Below are 17,554 nucleotides of genomic sequence, written 5' to 3'. Positions count from 1 at the left end.
GTACGAGTTAACTGCCACAAAAGATGAAAGGAAGACAGAAAAGCAGACTACAAACATAAGAAGCAAGCAGTCTGTTGATAAATATTTGGGTACCGCCTTGAAATGGTCGATGAAACACTAAAACAACTTTCAAATTTCACAGTTCACAAGCGTTTAGCATTGTATTAAAACAGTTCAATTTGAAATTTGTTAAGATATTTTCTTGACTAAAAGTCAATTTAAAGTTTAATTACAAGCGAAAACATTTTAATACAATCGTTCATCTAGAATAGAAACGAGGTTGTCGGGAACTGAATAAGTCAGTATTTTATCACAAACCGAAGTTTTGTTTTTAGAAGGGCTCAACACAAGGAAGGAAAACAACAATAAACCGTATTACACCAAAAGAACACGAAAACAACGTGTATACTATTTTTAGCGTTAAACCCGTTGTGATGAGCTGTCCTACTTTTCTGCCAAAAACCCATTGGGAAATTCTTCAATGTTTCAACAATCAGAGGTCTAAAGAGCTCGTTTCCGATACTCCTTTGTTTTATATGACCAAAAACCTTTATTGGGAAATTCTTCAATGTTTCAACAATGCGAGGTCTAAAGAGCGTTTCCGATACTCCTTTGTTTTATATGACTTATTTTACAATGCTTATTGGGATTTTGGTCAAAGGTTTAAATGGCCAACGGAAATTGTGTTCTTTTCAGTCATTTCTATGGACATGACAGGAAGTTTTGAGTATCTCAGACGGTATAACGACTAGACAATTAGAGCAGCAGGCGCGTAGCTTCCGATACGCAAAATAAGTGGTGTCTGTAAAAATAAACAATTTGACCTTATTGTATTACTGTTCTTTTCTAGAAGGGGTCGTTGGATGAAATGATTTTTTATAAAATGTTACTCTGGTTAAATGGGATTAGACGTTTCTCGAAAACTGTTTGATTTCTTAACACTGACATATTCCATTGTTTGTGAATCTAAGTTTTTCAATGACAAATGAGTCCTTAGTCAGTAAAGGTGGGCTAATTGATTTTATTCTTTTCCTTTTTACTTCACACATGAAAAATTCTTACGTTTTAGTTGGTTTGCTCGTCCATTTGTTTACAAAGGGTCCCGGGTGGTGTCAATCCTGATCCTAAAGACACGATTGAACAAACTTTGCACAGGAGCCCAATGATGTAAACCAAATATTTAAAATATTTGCCTTTTTGTTTCAGAGAGTCAATTTTGATATCAAGGGCACGATTAGAACAAACTTGCTTTGAAGTACATTGATATGTAAAGAGAAATAGACAGAAGGAAGATAAGTGCACTCCTGTAACTGAAGTACCATGTCAAGTGTTATTATTGCAAAAGCCCATGCTATTGTTAAATTCTATGAAATGAATTGATTTTCAACGAAATTTATCTAATGCTTCTAATAACAAATTCACCACTTGTCTGACGCGACAACATCCATACCATTTATTTAAATATTAGTTATTTAATATCTGATGAACTGTTTAAAAGTTATTTCAGTGATAAAGTCTGAATATATCTGTAACAGATATTAAAAAAAGAATGGCAATATGTATCATTGTAATTGGATTGTTTCATGTTTATTTCCAACTATGCTCTGGTAAGACAACCATTTTATTCATTCATTTATTTATTTGTTTATCTATAAATCTCTCTCTCTCTCTCTCTCTCTCTCTCTCTCTCTCTCTCTCTCTCTCTCCGTCCGTTCATCCATCATCCTTCCATCTATGAGTTCATGTCTTTAAATTCAGCAACCGCGACTTGTGGCTTAAGTCAGAACAGTGGAACCGTTGAGATTTTGCTCAAAGGGACGTGCAGTACAGTCTGTGAATGTACCAGATTTCAATGGTATAGTAGAATACCCGCCAAAAAGGTGCTTTTAATTTCAGCTGCCTCCAATAATATAAGACTGGTTGGTGGCTCAAGCAAGTGCAGTGGACGTGTCGAGATATTACTCAACCAGACCTGGGGGACAGTCTGTGACGATGGGTTTACAGACACAAATGCCGTCGTTGTGTGCAGGATGCTGAACCTCCCTACGTATATATCTATTTATAATGATTGGCTGTAGGAAACGTTGTGGTATTTTGACAACCTTTATGTCGTGGTCGTCGGCATAGTTGTGCAAAAATATTAACCTTAGCCATAATTCAAAAACCGTTGAATATATTGATATCAAATTTGTTACACATGTTGCGAGTTAACGCGTAAAGCAAAGCCCATACTCTGGCCTAAATAATTATTCAGTTATGCTTTTATTTTAAAAGCGTTTACGCTCAGTCCGCGGTGCTCTTGGGTTTTTTTTCTCAAAATGTTTGGCTTGAAGGCGGTACCTAATAATCCTTGATAAACACCCTTAATTTTATAAATAATGTGTAGTGTGTTGTTTGTGGAGTTTTGTGTTGTTGTTTCATGTTTCTGGTTTATGGTTGTTTGTTTTTGTGTTCTATTTTAATGGTTTTGACCCTATGCCATTTAACGGAGTTTATGTTTAAACTTTCGACTACTGGACTTGTTTCTGTAGTTTTTCATATAAATATTAAAGGGAATAAGTTTTAGATTCTCATCTACATGTTAAAACAAATAATGGTTCAAATATGATTTTAATAAGAAATAGACTTTATTGCTTAACTACAAAGCACTATTGAGACTTATGTTTTCCAAAAGTAAATATGGACTGGTTCCAAGAGCAAGTTAAAATGAGAAATACTTTTCTAATACAATAATTTATTTACTTTATATATGATTTATTTATACACTTAAAGAAACTTTTAAGTATATTATTTAGGAATGTTGTTATAAATGCCCTCAAATTAACCACCATAAGAAATGTATTCATTAAATTTTACTGACTAAGGATTCATTCGTGCCTAAGTGTGAACATTACATATTAAATGAGTAAATTGAAGGCTGCGCAAAGTTATAGATTTTCAAACATTTTACCCGCCAAAATGAATGCTTTGGTACTTATTATGTAGAATTAGTTTCATAGAGCTAGACTCATTTAGATACCTGTGTCCCAAATGTGCCTAGACAAGATTCAATGTATCCTACTTTATGTTAGAATTAAACAAATAACTCAATTATCATTTTTTCAACAGAGCTGGTGCAGATTGAATTATGTGTCTTAGAGGCTAGCCTATATGGAGGCTATTCGTTGCCAAAAGTCCAGACGTGTATGTGTGTATTTTATGTTTGTAACATTGATGATTTACCAATGTCCATTTTACAAACGCCAACTCATCGGTTGTATGTTTACATTTCACACTGTACATTTTCATTTTTCATTGTGCCGATTGCAGTTTTATTCTCGTTGCATCAATTCAACAGAAGGTTCAGTCGTGTTTATAGAGTCGTTTATGGTAAACACTTGTAATTCTGTGAGTCACATGCCGATTTTTACGTTGCGGTTTGTAGAAGACAGATTTCAAAACTGTCAATCTGTGAGAGTGCAACTTTAAATTACTATAAACACTATTTTAAATTCTACCATTAGAGGACACTTTCTTTTGCAATGTTTAAGATTGCAAGTAATATTAGATAATTTAAAATTTACGAAGAAAAAAATCTAAATTTTCATTAAGTGGAAATTATTCACTAAGATGCCCCACAGGTTTCTTACCTGGTAGCTGGAACTGTATGGATAAAATACACAAAGATTACAACTTCATATAACTCGTACATTATACTGTAACGAATATTATTTTATAAGTAATTAATATAGTATCTTAATGATGAAGTCAATTTATTGCTAATAAACAATTATTACTTGCTGCTACCTTTTATACCCCACCCACTCAACAGTCAGGGCTTTTTTCACATTTAGGTGAAGCGGCCCTAGCCCTTTTGGAGGGGAAAATCGCGCGTTTGTTTTTCTAATCTAAGACTCACGATATCTATTTTTTCATGTTCTTGAAATCCCCAACTTGATTGTTATGGTTCACAGTGGCAGATCCCGTAATTCATAACTGGGTTGGAGGGCTGTTCTTCCATCCACATGGATATTTTGTTTCAATGATGTATTGAAATTACACGTTTACACCATACATGCTTATTAAGATAGTAAATGTATAACATCAGACCAAACTAGGTGGATATCATTATAATGTCCATCAAAAGTTTCGTGGGTTTGCTGGAGCAGGTTTTGAACAGCGACTTGCGTTAGAGGGGCGTTACTTAGGGGCACAACTTTTTGGACATGATCCCTCGAGTGGGCATGACATTAATATGTTTAAAATGTGGGAAGTGGGTTTTAGGGGTACTCCCCCTAGAATATTTTAAATATTTTAGTCTGAATTGGTGCATTATGGCGTAATTAAGTACTTTTTTCTGAGAAATATTGACAAAAAAAATAACCTTAAAGTTTACTTGCGGGCCAACTGGGGGGGGGGGGCACAGGCCCTACAGCTCCCCCCCCACACACACACTGAACGACCCGCCCATGGTCCACTTGTAAATAAAATAAATGAACAATTTTTGCTTGCTTGGGTATAAAAGTAAACAAAAAACTGACAGTGGCAGTATAAATCTGGGTCCGTGAGCCCAGCTCGAAACACCCAACTGCAATTGACTAAAAAATATGGTGATTTATAACCCATTTAGGAACATTGATCGTCAAAATAAAATAAAAGATGAAGCTAATTTTAGTTTTTATTGTGAAATAAAGAGAGAGTACTCGGACTTACAACCGGGAATTTACAGGAAGTAGGCGAAGATGTTATCTCCCTTGCTTGATTCGACGGAAATAAACGAAAGAAAATCAAATTCGTTAGCTCCGCCCATTCACCTTCGTTTCTTTCGGTGACATTTACCATATAAGGTATAGGCGAAATCGTCTATCCTTGTAATTCTGAACTTGTCAATTCACTTTTGTAAACCTGGACTTGTTGGACTGCAAATGTTCATTTTACGAATGCGAGTGTCGACTGTAGGATTGCAGTTTTACATATGCATGATTCGGCTTTCTAAATTACATCATCATATTGTTAAAGGCAAGTTATACGATCTATGTTTTAGTGAGTTTATACAAGGTAGATCTGACAAATATACATTTTGACTACTATAATGACAAATGACAAATCAATACGGAAAAACTGACGAATAGAAACAACAAATAGCAAGTCTACATTGACAAATGTAAAAGATATTTAGTACGATTAAAAAGCACATTGTGGGAATAACACGTCTGGACTTTTGGCAACGAATAGCCTCCATAAGCCTACGGCGCCATCTCAAATATGTCCTGCCGATGTTTTCTGAATGCGACAGAATGTAAGATATATTCTGTTTAACTATTTATAAAATAGTCTGTTTCTTTCCAGAGCTGGAGCTAAAGCTATTCGAAATCTCACAGGTTACCCAACTGCGCCAGCCCAGATCTGGCTGGATGAGGTTATGTGTACGGGAAGTGAGCAGAGCATCGCTGATTGTACCAATGGCATACCAACGAACTTAATTGACTGTTTCCATAACGAAGACGTGGGTGTTGTCTGCTCCTCTAGTAAGTGTTGTCTGTTTCTGAAATAGTTGTGATCTGCTTCGCAAGTATATTGCCATACTTGTGAATCACAAACATTAAAAGGACATTACATGAGTGGTCATTCAATACTAATTTATTCAAAAAATGTTTTAAAATTGATAAAAACCGTAAACTTGCGGCTACAGGCTATCAATATGACTTCAAGGTACTCATTTAAATGAGTTTTCAGATTCAGCTGCCACTGATATTAGACTGGTTGGTGACTCGAGCAAGTACAGTGGACGTGTTGAAATTCTACACAACAACACCTGGGGGACAGTCTGTGTCGATAAGTTTTCCGACAAAAATGCCGTCGTTGTGTGCAGGATGCTGAACCTCCCGACGTTAGTATTTATTGACATAAATTTCGGCTAGAGAAAAGGTATTAAGATAGCTTTAACATCCTTGACAACTTTACCCTTTGCCGTACCTAAAAAAACGTTAAAAGATATTGAAATTAAACTGGGTAGATCTGCACATGTTGCCAGAGAAATTGGCACATGTAGAGCTTGACCATAACTCAGGATTTATTAATTGTTGAGTTATAACCCTTGTTTGAAGAAATGACAATTTCCCAAAATGTTGTCAGTTTCTTCAATTGGGGCTCAATTGGTCGTATTCAATAAGCATCTTAGTAACAATTTTCAACTTAGTGAAAAATTTCCTTTTTTCTTATTTGAATTTTAAGAAAGCGAACAATGTTTGTACACCAAAAATATGAAAATAAGCAAGAAAATGGTCTAACCAATGTATGCATATGAATAAATCTGAAGAAAAGAAGCAATTTAAAAAAAAATCGATGTCGATAATAACGCAATTCTCACTAAGTTGAAAATATTCACTAAGATGCTTATTGAATACAGCCCCAGGGTATTTAGACATGGAACGGCATGTTTCAGACAAGATTGGGTTGAAATGAGATATACTAATTCGCATACCTGATGTTATTGACTCATGACTAATTTATACTCTTATAAACATTATATGTATACTTTTTTGGATTCGTGTAAGGAGCATTATCTATTAAACTTATGTATGAAATGTATGCATTAAATTATACTATTTAAAATATTGCAAACACTTTTCCCGGCCAAAGTAAAATCTGTCGCTGAGGCTCATTCAATTACCTGTGTCCCCAATGTGGATAGAAAATAAGTATATTCCATGGCCGAGAGTGTTAGATAGGTTCACTCCGACCCGAGCGTAATGTGTTTTGCGGAAGCGAGGTTAACCGCAAAAACACCCTGCGCGAGGGTTGGGATGAACCTATCTTACACGCGCGGCTATGGTAGATGCTTTTTCTCCCACCACAGTTAATCAAAACTAAGTAAAAATATAATTTTTGTTGGAACTCTATTGTGCGTAGTGAAAAAAATGCGTATGAATATGTGTTAATTCGTAGTTGTTATGGATATGCGCGCAGTGATTCAGCTTACATTGTATGTTAATATCCTAATCGGTATGTAAATAGTTCTGAGGAGAGTGAAGCATTGTTTCTTGAAAGGTGCATGATAACTTTTTTATGGTGAATTTTGAAGCCAGGAATAATTATTTAGCATTCTAAATATTGCCACAAGACAAGGTTTCTATGATGCTACAGACGACAGTCTTCAACAAGGGAGGTTATGACAATGTGATGACCATTCAAAAGGAGTTCCATACGGGTACTTGTTTAATCTTTGCCCGTGGGCAAGATAAGAATTTCTAGCATGGTTATTTTTTGGATCTACTTATTTGAGGTGGGAGAAAATGTTGAATGTCAGCGATATCATGTAAGAATTGTTCAAATTACCGATAATTTATTCTATTTCTATCAGAGCTGGTATTTATTCAAAAACGCTTCTCAGAAGCTAGACAACGGCACTATCACAAATAAATCCTGGCAATATTCCTGGATGCGACTTCTCTTTAGAAATGTTCAAATTACCTATATACAACATATTCTATTTTTTCCAGAGCTAGCGCTCGAGCTATCACAAATCTCATTGGCTACCCAAATCCACCATCCATGATCTGGCTTGACGATGTTAATTGTACGGGATGTGAGCAGAGCATCGCTGATTGCACTCATAGCATGCCATGGGGCTCCAACAATTGTGCACATAAAGAGGATGTGGGTGTCGTCTGCTCCCCTAGTAAGTTTAGTCTGTTCTGACATATTTGTGATCTGATTCGCAAGTTTTCTGGCATTTATTGCATACTTGTGAATCTCAAATATATAGTGGATTTTGCATGAGTATAGGTAATTAAACAAAAGAGTATTCTCATTGATAAAAAACAAGCCTTGGTTTCAGCTTGTTGTCATAATCTGTCAAAATACCAGAGAGTACTGGGAATAATTTTCTGTCAATTACAGCTTCCGCCATTGATATTAGACTGGTTGGTGGCCCAAGCAAGTACAGTGGACGTGTAGAAATTCTACTCAATGAGAAGTGGGGTACAGTCTGCGACGATAGGTTTTCCGACACAAATGCCGCCGTTGTTTGCAGGATGCTTAACTTCACTACGTGAGATTTTACGTTTATAAGGTTTGGCTAGAGATATTATATGATAGCCATTGTGTCGGTGTCGTCTTCATAGTCCCGCAAAGATATTGACATTGGCCATAACTCAAGAACCGCTCAAGATATTGAAATGGAACTTGGTTCACATATTGCCAGAAAACAATACGCACGTTACGGAACAGCAAACGAAATGCCCTGACAAAGTTTCCTTTATGCGAAAAACATCAAATTATCTATATATCAAACATTGTGTCCCTTTCAGAGCTCTCGCTCAGTTTTTTATAAGTCCGAAAAGCTACCCAACTGCGCCAGTCAAGATATGGCTTGACGAAGTTGTTTGTACGGGATCTGAGCAAAGCATCGCTGATTGTAAACATGCTAAACCATGGGGATTCACTGACTGTAAACATGACGAGGATGTGAGTGTCGACTGCTCCACTAGTAAGTGTTATCTGTTTCTGATATAAATGTGGTCTGTTTTACTACAGTATTTAGGCATTTTGCATTATTTTCAATCTCAAACATATATAGGATATTATATGAGTGGTAATACTGAATTCAATACTGAATTTAATGAAGAGTTTCCTAAAAGTGAGCCTTGTTCAGTGTTTATCACTTTGAATAGCCGAGTTTAATACATTTTGTATTAAATGACCACGAATGTGGTATTCTAATTATTTTCAAAATAAGGTCAGTTAATCACGTGATTATTATCTATGATCGTTTGATCGCAAGACCAGTTCTGTGGAAACGTACTACGATACCAAGCAATAAGAAATATCAGTGTAATATAACCCACGTTCTTTTCTTCCATTTCAAATTGAGGTAAATGGTAAAGAACGTTATTTTGATGACGCAGTTTTAAACAATATGTCAGTGACATTGAGGAAGACTGGTGTTTAAATGTGTTAACTAGACGTAAGACGTTTTCTTTATCGATATTAAAGGTATGTGTGCGCATAAGTAATACGTTTATGGTAAGTAATTCGCCAAAGGCTCATCAGATGAATATATATGCCTTGCAAGATAAACGTTCCTCATTCACGGAAATAACCTTTTTCCTGTCACGTGCATACAAATCGGTCAAATAACGTGTCATGTAAATTTTAGCTTATTAGGACAGTTGATCACGTGATGTTTATCTACAGCCAGTTGGTCAAACGACCGCGAAAACGGACTTCTTTTATATTTCTATATACTTCTTTTCTATTCTGAAATGTCAGAGGAAAAGCACAAATAATTCTTTAGAATCTAAGCAAAAGTCCACCTACAACCGATCTCAAAAATCACTCGCCCGGAAAGTTCCATCACTCTGCATAATAATGACACTTGCGAAGAAAATCGGCAAGCAAATAAACATGTGCACTCACCCCACCCGCAAATGCTGAACATTTTGCATCATTTAACGATAGTTAATTCAATTTCTGTGATGGACGACAAAAGCTCAAACACGGCAGAAAATATCATGATCTTAAATAGTAACCTGCGTACAGTAGTCTGTGACTTGCGGAATAATTGTTACATGAGTAGATAATGTTTGGTGACTGATCCACGTATAAACACGTTTAATTGATATTGGCTATATACTTCGCTCTCGCCCGATATGGTTTCTTTTGCCCCGTATACCCATTATCGGTTCACCTACTAACCCCGTAACTTATAATATGGCCTGATCCGAGAAGGCATAACAACACTTGTACACTACTTGCTTATTTATTTCCAAGGTGTTTCCTTGACTAATGGCTCATCTCCGTACTCTGGAATTGTTTCTGGACACATCAGAACCTTTTGTGACCTTGGGTTCAGCAAAGAGGCAGCTAACGTGACCTGCACTAGTCTTGGATTCGGGTGAGGAATTTGTTGTACTCTATTCCAACATTCGGAGCACCTCGGCCATTTTTATCGAAAACAACCTTGGATGTATGCCGGTACATCAGTTTAAATAGTTCGTATTTTTTAATTATATCATTAATTAAATGTAGTGTTTTAGAGTTGTATTTATTGATCTAAGTTTTAATTGATTGCCATTGAAGTGTATTATTGCAAATATAATTAAGATTCCCAAAAGTTTCATTAAGTTTAACTGTTAAATAAAATTACTACGCGATCAACTTGCAGCGGACTTAAACGTACCACTTTTTGAGTGTGTAAACCGTCAAAATACATCCGAGGTTGTTTTCTATAAAAATGGCCGAGGAGCTCTGAATGCTTTTCCATTTCATCGTCAAGATTCGATTGACGTAACGGATGATACTTGTGTTATAAATTTATATCATTGGTATATATATAAATATATCGGGTACCATGGCTTCATTTCCGCATTTACCTGAAAGACTGTGGTATATGATTTCTGTTCGTTGTTTATGTCGACATAAAATGATCATCAAATAAAACAAAGTTCGGAATTTTAAACTGATTAACTTGATTTATTCAATGCCCTTTCATTATGAAGAAGGGAAACTCTTTGTTGTTTTTTTATTTCAGTGAATATATCAGACCTTACCATGTGCAACTATTACATAATGGAATGACGCCAATGCTGAAGAAGAACATAACATGTATTGGGACAGAAAAGTCTCTGGAGTTTTGTGACATTTCCGAAACTGAGTTAGAAGATTGTCAACTAGACAATGCTGTTGGCATTGAATGCAAAGGTAATCGCATTGACCATAACACTTATATACAATCGCGTAATATTGTGTTAATAGTTTACAAGGACCCAAATACAATAGAACTTCAAGGAAAACCCAGTTGCAAAAATTTAAAATGACACTCTTATTCAAAATCAATACATACACATGTATATCAAACATAAATTTTGAGTAATATACCTTTAACTACTTACTAAATAATTCATTTATGGAAAGTTTTAATTACTGATAACAATATTGTAACCGTAGATTTCTAATAGTTGAAAACGCAAAAGAATATTAAATGATTGGTGAGTGCTAAAATATTTAGTTCGATCTGCTTTCATCTCATAAGGTAGATATACCGTGTTTGCTAGACCTTCCTTTCAAAATAAACACGGTATCTTTCATAAGAACCATTGTTTTCGACATTTATTCATCCTTTTTGGAATATTAAAACAATATTATTAATTGTGGTAAATCTTATTTGGGAGTAGGAGTGCATCTTTAAATATCTCTCATAGGAAGACTACATAAACAGTAAATAAAAGAAAATCAATACCTGAAACATAAGAAAATATTTGGGAAACCGTCATTGCAGTGGTTTTTTTAAGTACACATGTATTTCAAACATGAATGTTGAATGAGAAACCTTTAGCAGCTTCCTAAATAATGCATTGATTGAAAGTATTAATAACTGATAACAATATTGTAACCGTGTATCTAATACCAGAAACGAACAAATATCAAATGACTGGTGGGTCGTAAAAGATATACAGTGGTCACCTATCGTCTCATAAGGTAGCAATACCTTGTTTTTCTGCACTTTTCTTTCAAATTAAACACGGCATCCTTCATAACAACCACTGTTCGCGATATATATTAATCATTTTCGGTAAATTTAATCAATTTTATTAAGTGTTGCACTGCTTATTTAGGGGTAAGAGTGCATCTTTAAGTGATTACACCGCCTAAATATAATGCAAAAATTATTTACATAGCTTAAGTAATACACTATTAGTTTATTTTGTCCACGTTGCAACCTAGATTGGTCAATCTTTTTTAATTGACAGCTGGGCCTATACGATTGGTTCCATTCGAAGGAGTTGCATACGAAGGACAATTCCAGTTTTTCGATGGCAATGAGTGGAAGAGCATTACAAATCGTACATCAAACGTGACGGCGAAAAAGATTTGCGAACTTCTTGGATTTGGGTCGGTGTGATTTTTAAATATCCCGTTTTGATTGGGATTTAATTAATTACTTAACTATAGTAAACTTTAGTATGAACCTAACAAATCGTATGCATTTAGAGTTAGGTGTCTACTTAGACAAGTAGTACATGTATCATTATAAACAGCTACGGCATGACTCCAACTTTCCTACGTAAGATTTTCTGCAATTACTATTCGCCATCCATCCTTCCAAAACGGTAAACCCCTTTATGGAAATTGCTCGGATACAGCATGAACACGCGTACTTAAAGGCCTAGTTTAAGGAATGTTTGGCATGAAAATCCCCTACTGTGCATCTCCTGCTTATTGCACTGATGTCACAGTTGGGGCCAATTTCATGTTTATTTGTATTGGCTCAGGGCCATTTAGGGTCCATTTCTATAATAAAACCTCCAAAACAGAACAGCAGGATATTCAGATCGGAGATCTGATAAGACAATTAGGCATTTAGATTAAGACCAATACACAGACATTGTGTACAACACAGGGTTTGTTTGAGGGGGGGGGGGGCGTCACTTATAGAAGGATTTAACTAGGTCTTTATTAAAACTCTTTATAGCCTATTACACGGTCTATGGTGCAATGAAATAAATGCAGGCTGATATATGGCTTTTTAGGTATGTAGGATCATTTTTTGGGCAAGGGTACCTGCTCCGAGGTACAGACTATTTTTCACTGGACTGTAACGGAAACGAGACAGATCTCGCACAGTGTAAGTGGACGACGGGAAATTACGACAGAGAATATGGAACACTGTGCCTTTCCTGTTCGGGTAGGAATTATTTAATATATGTTGGGTAGCTATTTGTGTAACAGAAATAACCTATTATGTTCAATGTTTTTACATTTAACTTGGTAAGGTATGCTCATATTTTTATTATGGCTAAAATGAAAGCCGCCAAAGAACGTATTCCGCAGATTTTTTACAATACAACAAACAAACAGAATGTATATAATATGCCCTCTGCATTGCAAAATTTGTTATGACTTAGTTACATAAAATTGCCTACATACATTTTAAGATAAATCAACCTTTGTCTAAGCATATTTGTGGTTAGATATTAAAACGTCGATGTACTGACAGACTTGGTGTTCTCGGCGGCGCTGTCGGCACCGTCGTGTAAAAGGTCTGACATTTGTCATTCAAGACATTCAAATGCAACTTAGTAAACCGGTTGAAAGAGACAAAAAGCATATCTGTAGCAAGCCTATAAATGTCGCTTGAATAATTGTTTAATTAAAGGGACTCGCTCATGTTTGGGTACCAAAAATTTTTTTTTTCGGTAATGCATCTCAAAACACTTGACCTCTTTTTCGTTCCGGCGTCTTTTATCACCCAACGCTGCTGTTTAACCAAATCGAATAAATTGTGTATGTACTCGTTGATATGTTTTCATTCCTATGAAATTGGAATTATTCAAATAATTATACAACTTACAAAGCTTCAGTTTTCTCTTTGTACTAAGATGAGTCGTTTCTTTTGTCCGCGAGTTATTATAACTATTTTATTCTTTGATACCGAAATTGCAGAAAACAAACAATAAAGTAAAAACAAATAAACTGTTTTATTGAAAAGAGAACCAATGCCAGTACAGACAAGTTTTTTCGGGTTTTTTTTAAACTGATATAACGTTAGTAACGCATTTTAAAATCGTGGACTTCAAAGACAAATATTGAGCATGTATCAACATCTGTTGAAGGATTCTAGCCGTCAGCATATTACTTTTAACACTCCTCATGACTTGCCACACTATATTTCTTTATAAAAATTAATCCGTAGAACATGCATTTTCAAACCATGAACGAGCCCCTTAATGGTCTTTTTTTCGACAAAAAACAATAACGTGTTTCCTAAATCTGCCTATAATCTTGTTAAAATGTATTGTTGTCTTTCAAGACTATGATATAACGGATGTCCGACTTGATGGTATGTCTGATGACGTCGGGTTAATGGAAGTCTCTGTTCACAACGATTGGTGGACAGTTTGTAAGGTGGGCTTTACCAATCACACTGCGGATCTTATATGTCGACATCTTGGATTCAGGTAAATCGTTGAACCAACCTCGTTGTGATGTAGCTGGACTGGATGTTGTAAATCTTCACTCTCACAGATATACCATTGTAACATCTTTTTTATTTTTTTGTCTTGGAAAGAGAAGGTTTTCGCGTAAATATCTGTAATCCAATGATGTAAGACTGCTGACAAAAAATCTGATTGTTGATTTTCATATTTACGTTCGAAAATTAATGTTTTATGGTTTACTTACGGTTTAAGAAAAATGCATAAAACATCAATTTTGAACTTAGATATAAAAAACTGCGATCTATTTTTTTGTAAGCAGTCTTATATTACTGGTTTCCATGGATTTGCGCAAAATAATTGTTCGTTCCAAGACAAAAAATGAAAAGGTGATCAAAACGTAAAATCTGTGAGAGTACAGCTTTTAATGCATGAACCTTCTTATTGTATATATTTTACACAAACCAAGCGGTTTAAGTGTTCCGACATGTTTTGATCTTCTTTTAAGTTAGACATTACATGTGTATTAATTTAAGATGCACTCAAACTCCCAAACAAGATTTACCACAATTAAAACAATTGTTTATTTATACTAAAAAGGATGAAAAAATATCCAAAACAATGGTTCTTATGAAGGATATTGAGTTAAATTTAAAAGAAAGGTGCAGAAAACACGGTATTTTTACCTAATGAGACGATAGTAGATCGCAGTAAATCTTTTAATACTCACCAATCATTAATTTATATTGGTGCATTTTTAACTATTAAATACACGGTTACAATCTTGTTATCAGTAATGAATAAATGTCCATAAATGCATTTTAGTAAGAAGTTAAGGGTTAATCATTCAACATTATGTTTGTTATATGTGTATGTATTGATATTGAATAAAAGTTTCGCGTTATAAAATAATAAACCTGTTAGGGGCGTAGCTGCCTATACGCGAGTACGCGACAGAATCCACATGATTCTGACAACAAATCATCCACAGTTGTAGTATGCTTACTTGACCACATGATCCTAAAATTGTCCATTTTCCAGTAGTAAATAAAGCACCTAAACACGTCCACAATGGATCAGATTACACCATGGGTTTTAAAACTTTCCGAGGGGGCATGCCCCGGCCTTCCCTAGCACAATTATGAATCCACATGAATATAGAGCTAGCTATGCCCCTTCCCGTATATGTTTTCAGGAAAGATACAAAAACTGTATACGATTTCAGGAATGCCAAACGGTATACGTATACTCTGGACTCGAGTCAAGTGAACAATGATAGTAACATCGGGTCATTGATTTGCAACCAAAACGACAACTTGATAACAGATTGTGAAATTATCCCTATGGCATATTATTATTATGGACTGGGAGAATTTGATAAATATGATGGCAACAGGGTCATAATTGTTTGTTCGAAAGGTCTGTATACTTTGTACCTGTAGATAACAGGGTTATTTATCGACATTGATTGAATTTCAACTATTGTTGTTTTCAAGGCATATTAGCAATATATTAAAAGGTTGCGAAACATTACGCGTAAGTGTACTTGTAAGTGTAGCTACATGTAGCTGTAAGTGCTGCAGCTGCTGATATTAAAGGGACTAGACACCAGATGATACAATTGCAAGAACAAAAACAAAATTGTGTACAATGCATACGTCGGTATATGTATATCTACTAATCACGTGACTTTCATATGACAAAATTACACACTTTAAACTGGGAAACCATTATGCGCTATTTTTAAACGTGTAAATTTAGCTAAGACAGCGACAAAATATTCTTTTTATCATGTTATGTGATGTTTTATCGGCCTCATACTAGCTCGAATGCTTGTTTTGAGGAAATACTGTATTTGTCGATTTTGGAATCATCTGATGTGTAGTCTCTTTAAAAGTTGTTTGCGAAATTTCACTTTAAACTTATTCTTGTAGGCTGATGATTCTCGCATAAATCCCTTTCCTCGTGCAATCGTACGTGCCATTCTAAACACGTATAATGTACACATACATTGATGACGTAGTGTACAAAAAAGTCCACACTGAACTTGTATAATGTACACATACGCGGATGACGTAGAGTACAAAAAGTAGTCCACACGTACACGTCATGTTTGGTAGCGTCTCTATTTGTATAATATTGCTACTTGTCCGACATCTGTTAGAGAACAAGTATTTTAGTCATTCATTTTTTTTTTGTCAAATTGTAAAAGATCTTTGTCCTATCTTTTTCGGAATATTTTCGGTCCAAATTTTAAAATAATTTCTAAGCATTTAGAATGACGATAGATTAGTAAAAATCCGCTATATAATTGCATGGTTTAAGAGACTGTTATAAAATCAAAGTCGACGTCGTGTAAAAGGTCTGACATTTGCCATTCAAGACATTCAAATGCAACTTAGTAAACCGGTTGCAAGAGACAAAAAGCATATCTGTAGCAAGCCTATAAATGTCGCTTGAATAATTGTATAATTAAAGGGACTCGCTCATGTTTGGGTACCAAAAATTAGTTTTCGGTAATTCATCTTAAAACACTTATAACTCGTTATTATAACTATTTTATTCTCTGATACCGAAGTTGCAGAAAAAATACAATAAAGAAAAAAATGAACTATTTTATAGGAAAGCTAACCAACGCCAGTACAGACAAGTTTTTTCTGAAAACTGATATTACGTTAGTAACTTATTTTAAAATCGTGGACTTCAAAGACAAATTTGGAGCATGTATCAGGATTCTAGCCGTCAGTATCTTAGTTTTAACAACCCTTATGATTTACCACACTTTATTTCGTTATAAAAAACAAATCCGTAAAAAAATGCACTTTCAAACCATGAACGAGCCCCTTAATGGTCTTTTTTTCGACAAAAAAACAATAACGTGTTTCCTAAATCTGCCTATAATCTTGTTAAAATGTATTGTTGTCTTTCAAGACTATGATATAACGGATGTCCGACTTGTTGATATGTCTGATGACGTCGGGTTAATGGAAGTCTCTGTTCACAACGATTGGTGGACAGTTTGTAAGGTGGGCTTTACCAATCACACTGCGGATCTTATATGTCAACGTCTTGGATTCAGGTAAATCGTTGAACCAACCTCGTTGTGATGTAGTTAGACTGGATGTTGTAAAGCTTCACTCTCACAGATATACCATTGACACATCTTTTTTTATTTTTTTGTCTTGGAAAGAGAAGGTTTTCGCGTAAATATCTGCAATCCAATGATGTAAGACTGCTGACAAAAAATCTGATTGTTGATTTTCATATTTACGTTCGAAAATTAATGTTTTATGGTTTACTTACGGTTTAAGAAAAATGCATAAAACATCAATTTTGAACTTAGATATAAAAAACTGCGATCTATTTTTTTGTAAGCAGTCTTATATTACTGGTTTCCATGGATTTTCGCAAATATATGGTTCGTTCCAAGACAAAAAATAAAAAAAGGTGATCAAGACGTTAAATCTGTGAGAGTACAGCTTTTAATGCATGAACCTTCTTATTGTATATATTTTACACAAACCAAGCGGTTTAAGTGTTCCGACATGTTTTGATCTTCTTTTATGTTGACACTTACATGTGTATTAATTTAAGATGCACTCAAACTTCCAAACAAGATTTACCACAATTAAAACAAT

General features: G+C 35.0%; 1 protein-coding gene across 1 annotated transcript; it reads left to right on the top strand.

Moving 5' to 3' along the window:
• Positions 1–1,398: 1,398 nt before the first annotated feature.
• Positions 1,399–17,023, top strand: LOC128230360 (scavenger receptor cysteine-rich type 1 protein M160-like). Its single transcript, XM_052942562.1, has 14 exons — positions 1,399–1,607; positions 1,897–2,047; positions 5,329–5,507; positions 5,716–5,869; positions 7,482–7,660; positions 7,882–8,032; positions 8,292–8,470; positions 9,754–9,877; positions 10,514–10,683; positions 11,733–11,874; positions 12,513–12,667; positions 13,793–13,940; positions 15,142–15,335; positions 16,848–17,023. Exons 1-14 carry the CDS (start codon positions 1,550–1,552, stop codon positions 16,997–16,999), a joined length of 2,136 nt encoding a protein of 711 aa, XP_052798522.1. The 5' UTR covers positions 1,399–1,549; the 3' UTR covers positions 17,000–17,023.
• Positions 17,024–17,554: the final 531 nt, after the last annotated feature.

Source organism: Mya arenaria, chromosome 4 (genome assembly GCF_026914265.1).
Source record: "Mya arenaria isolate MELC-2E11 chromosome 4, ASM2691426v1".
NCBI classification, from domain to species: domain Eukaryota; kingdom Metazoa; phylum Mollusca; class Bivalvia; order Myida; family Myidae; genus Mya; species Mya arenaria.
The sequence above is the reverse complement of the archived record's forward strand: the minus strand, read 5'-3'. Positions and strand labels throughout refer to the sequence as shown.

Bases quoted from the DNA above. Each gene is read 5' to 3' on its own strand.
- LOC128230360 (XM_052942562.1), top strand. From the start codon at position 1,550: ATGGCAATATGTATCATTGTAATTGGATTGTTTCATGTTTATTTCCAA. The intron at 5,508-5,715 runs GTAAGTGTTGTC...ATGAGTTTTCAG, and splicing joins GGGTGTTGTCTGCTCCTCTA to ATTCAGCTGCCACTGATATT. The intron at 10,684-11,732 runs GTAATCGCATTG...TTTAATTGACAG, and splicing joins TGTTGGCATTGAATGCAAAG to CTGGGCCTATACGATTGGTT.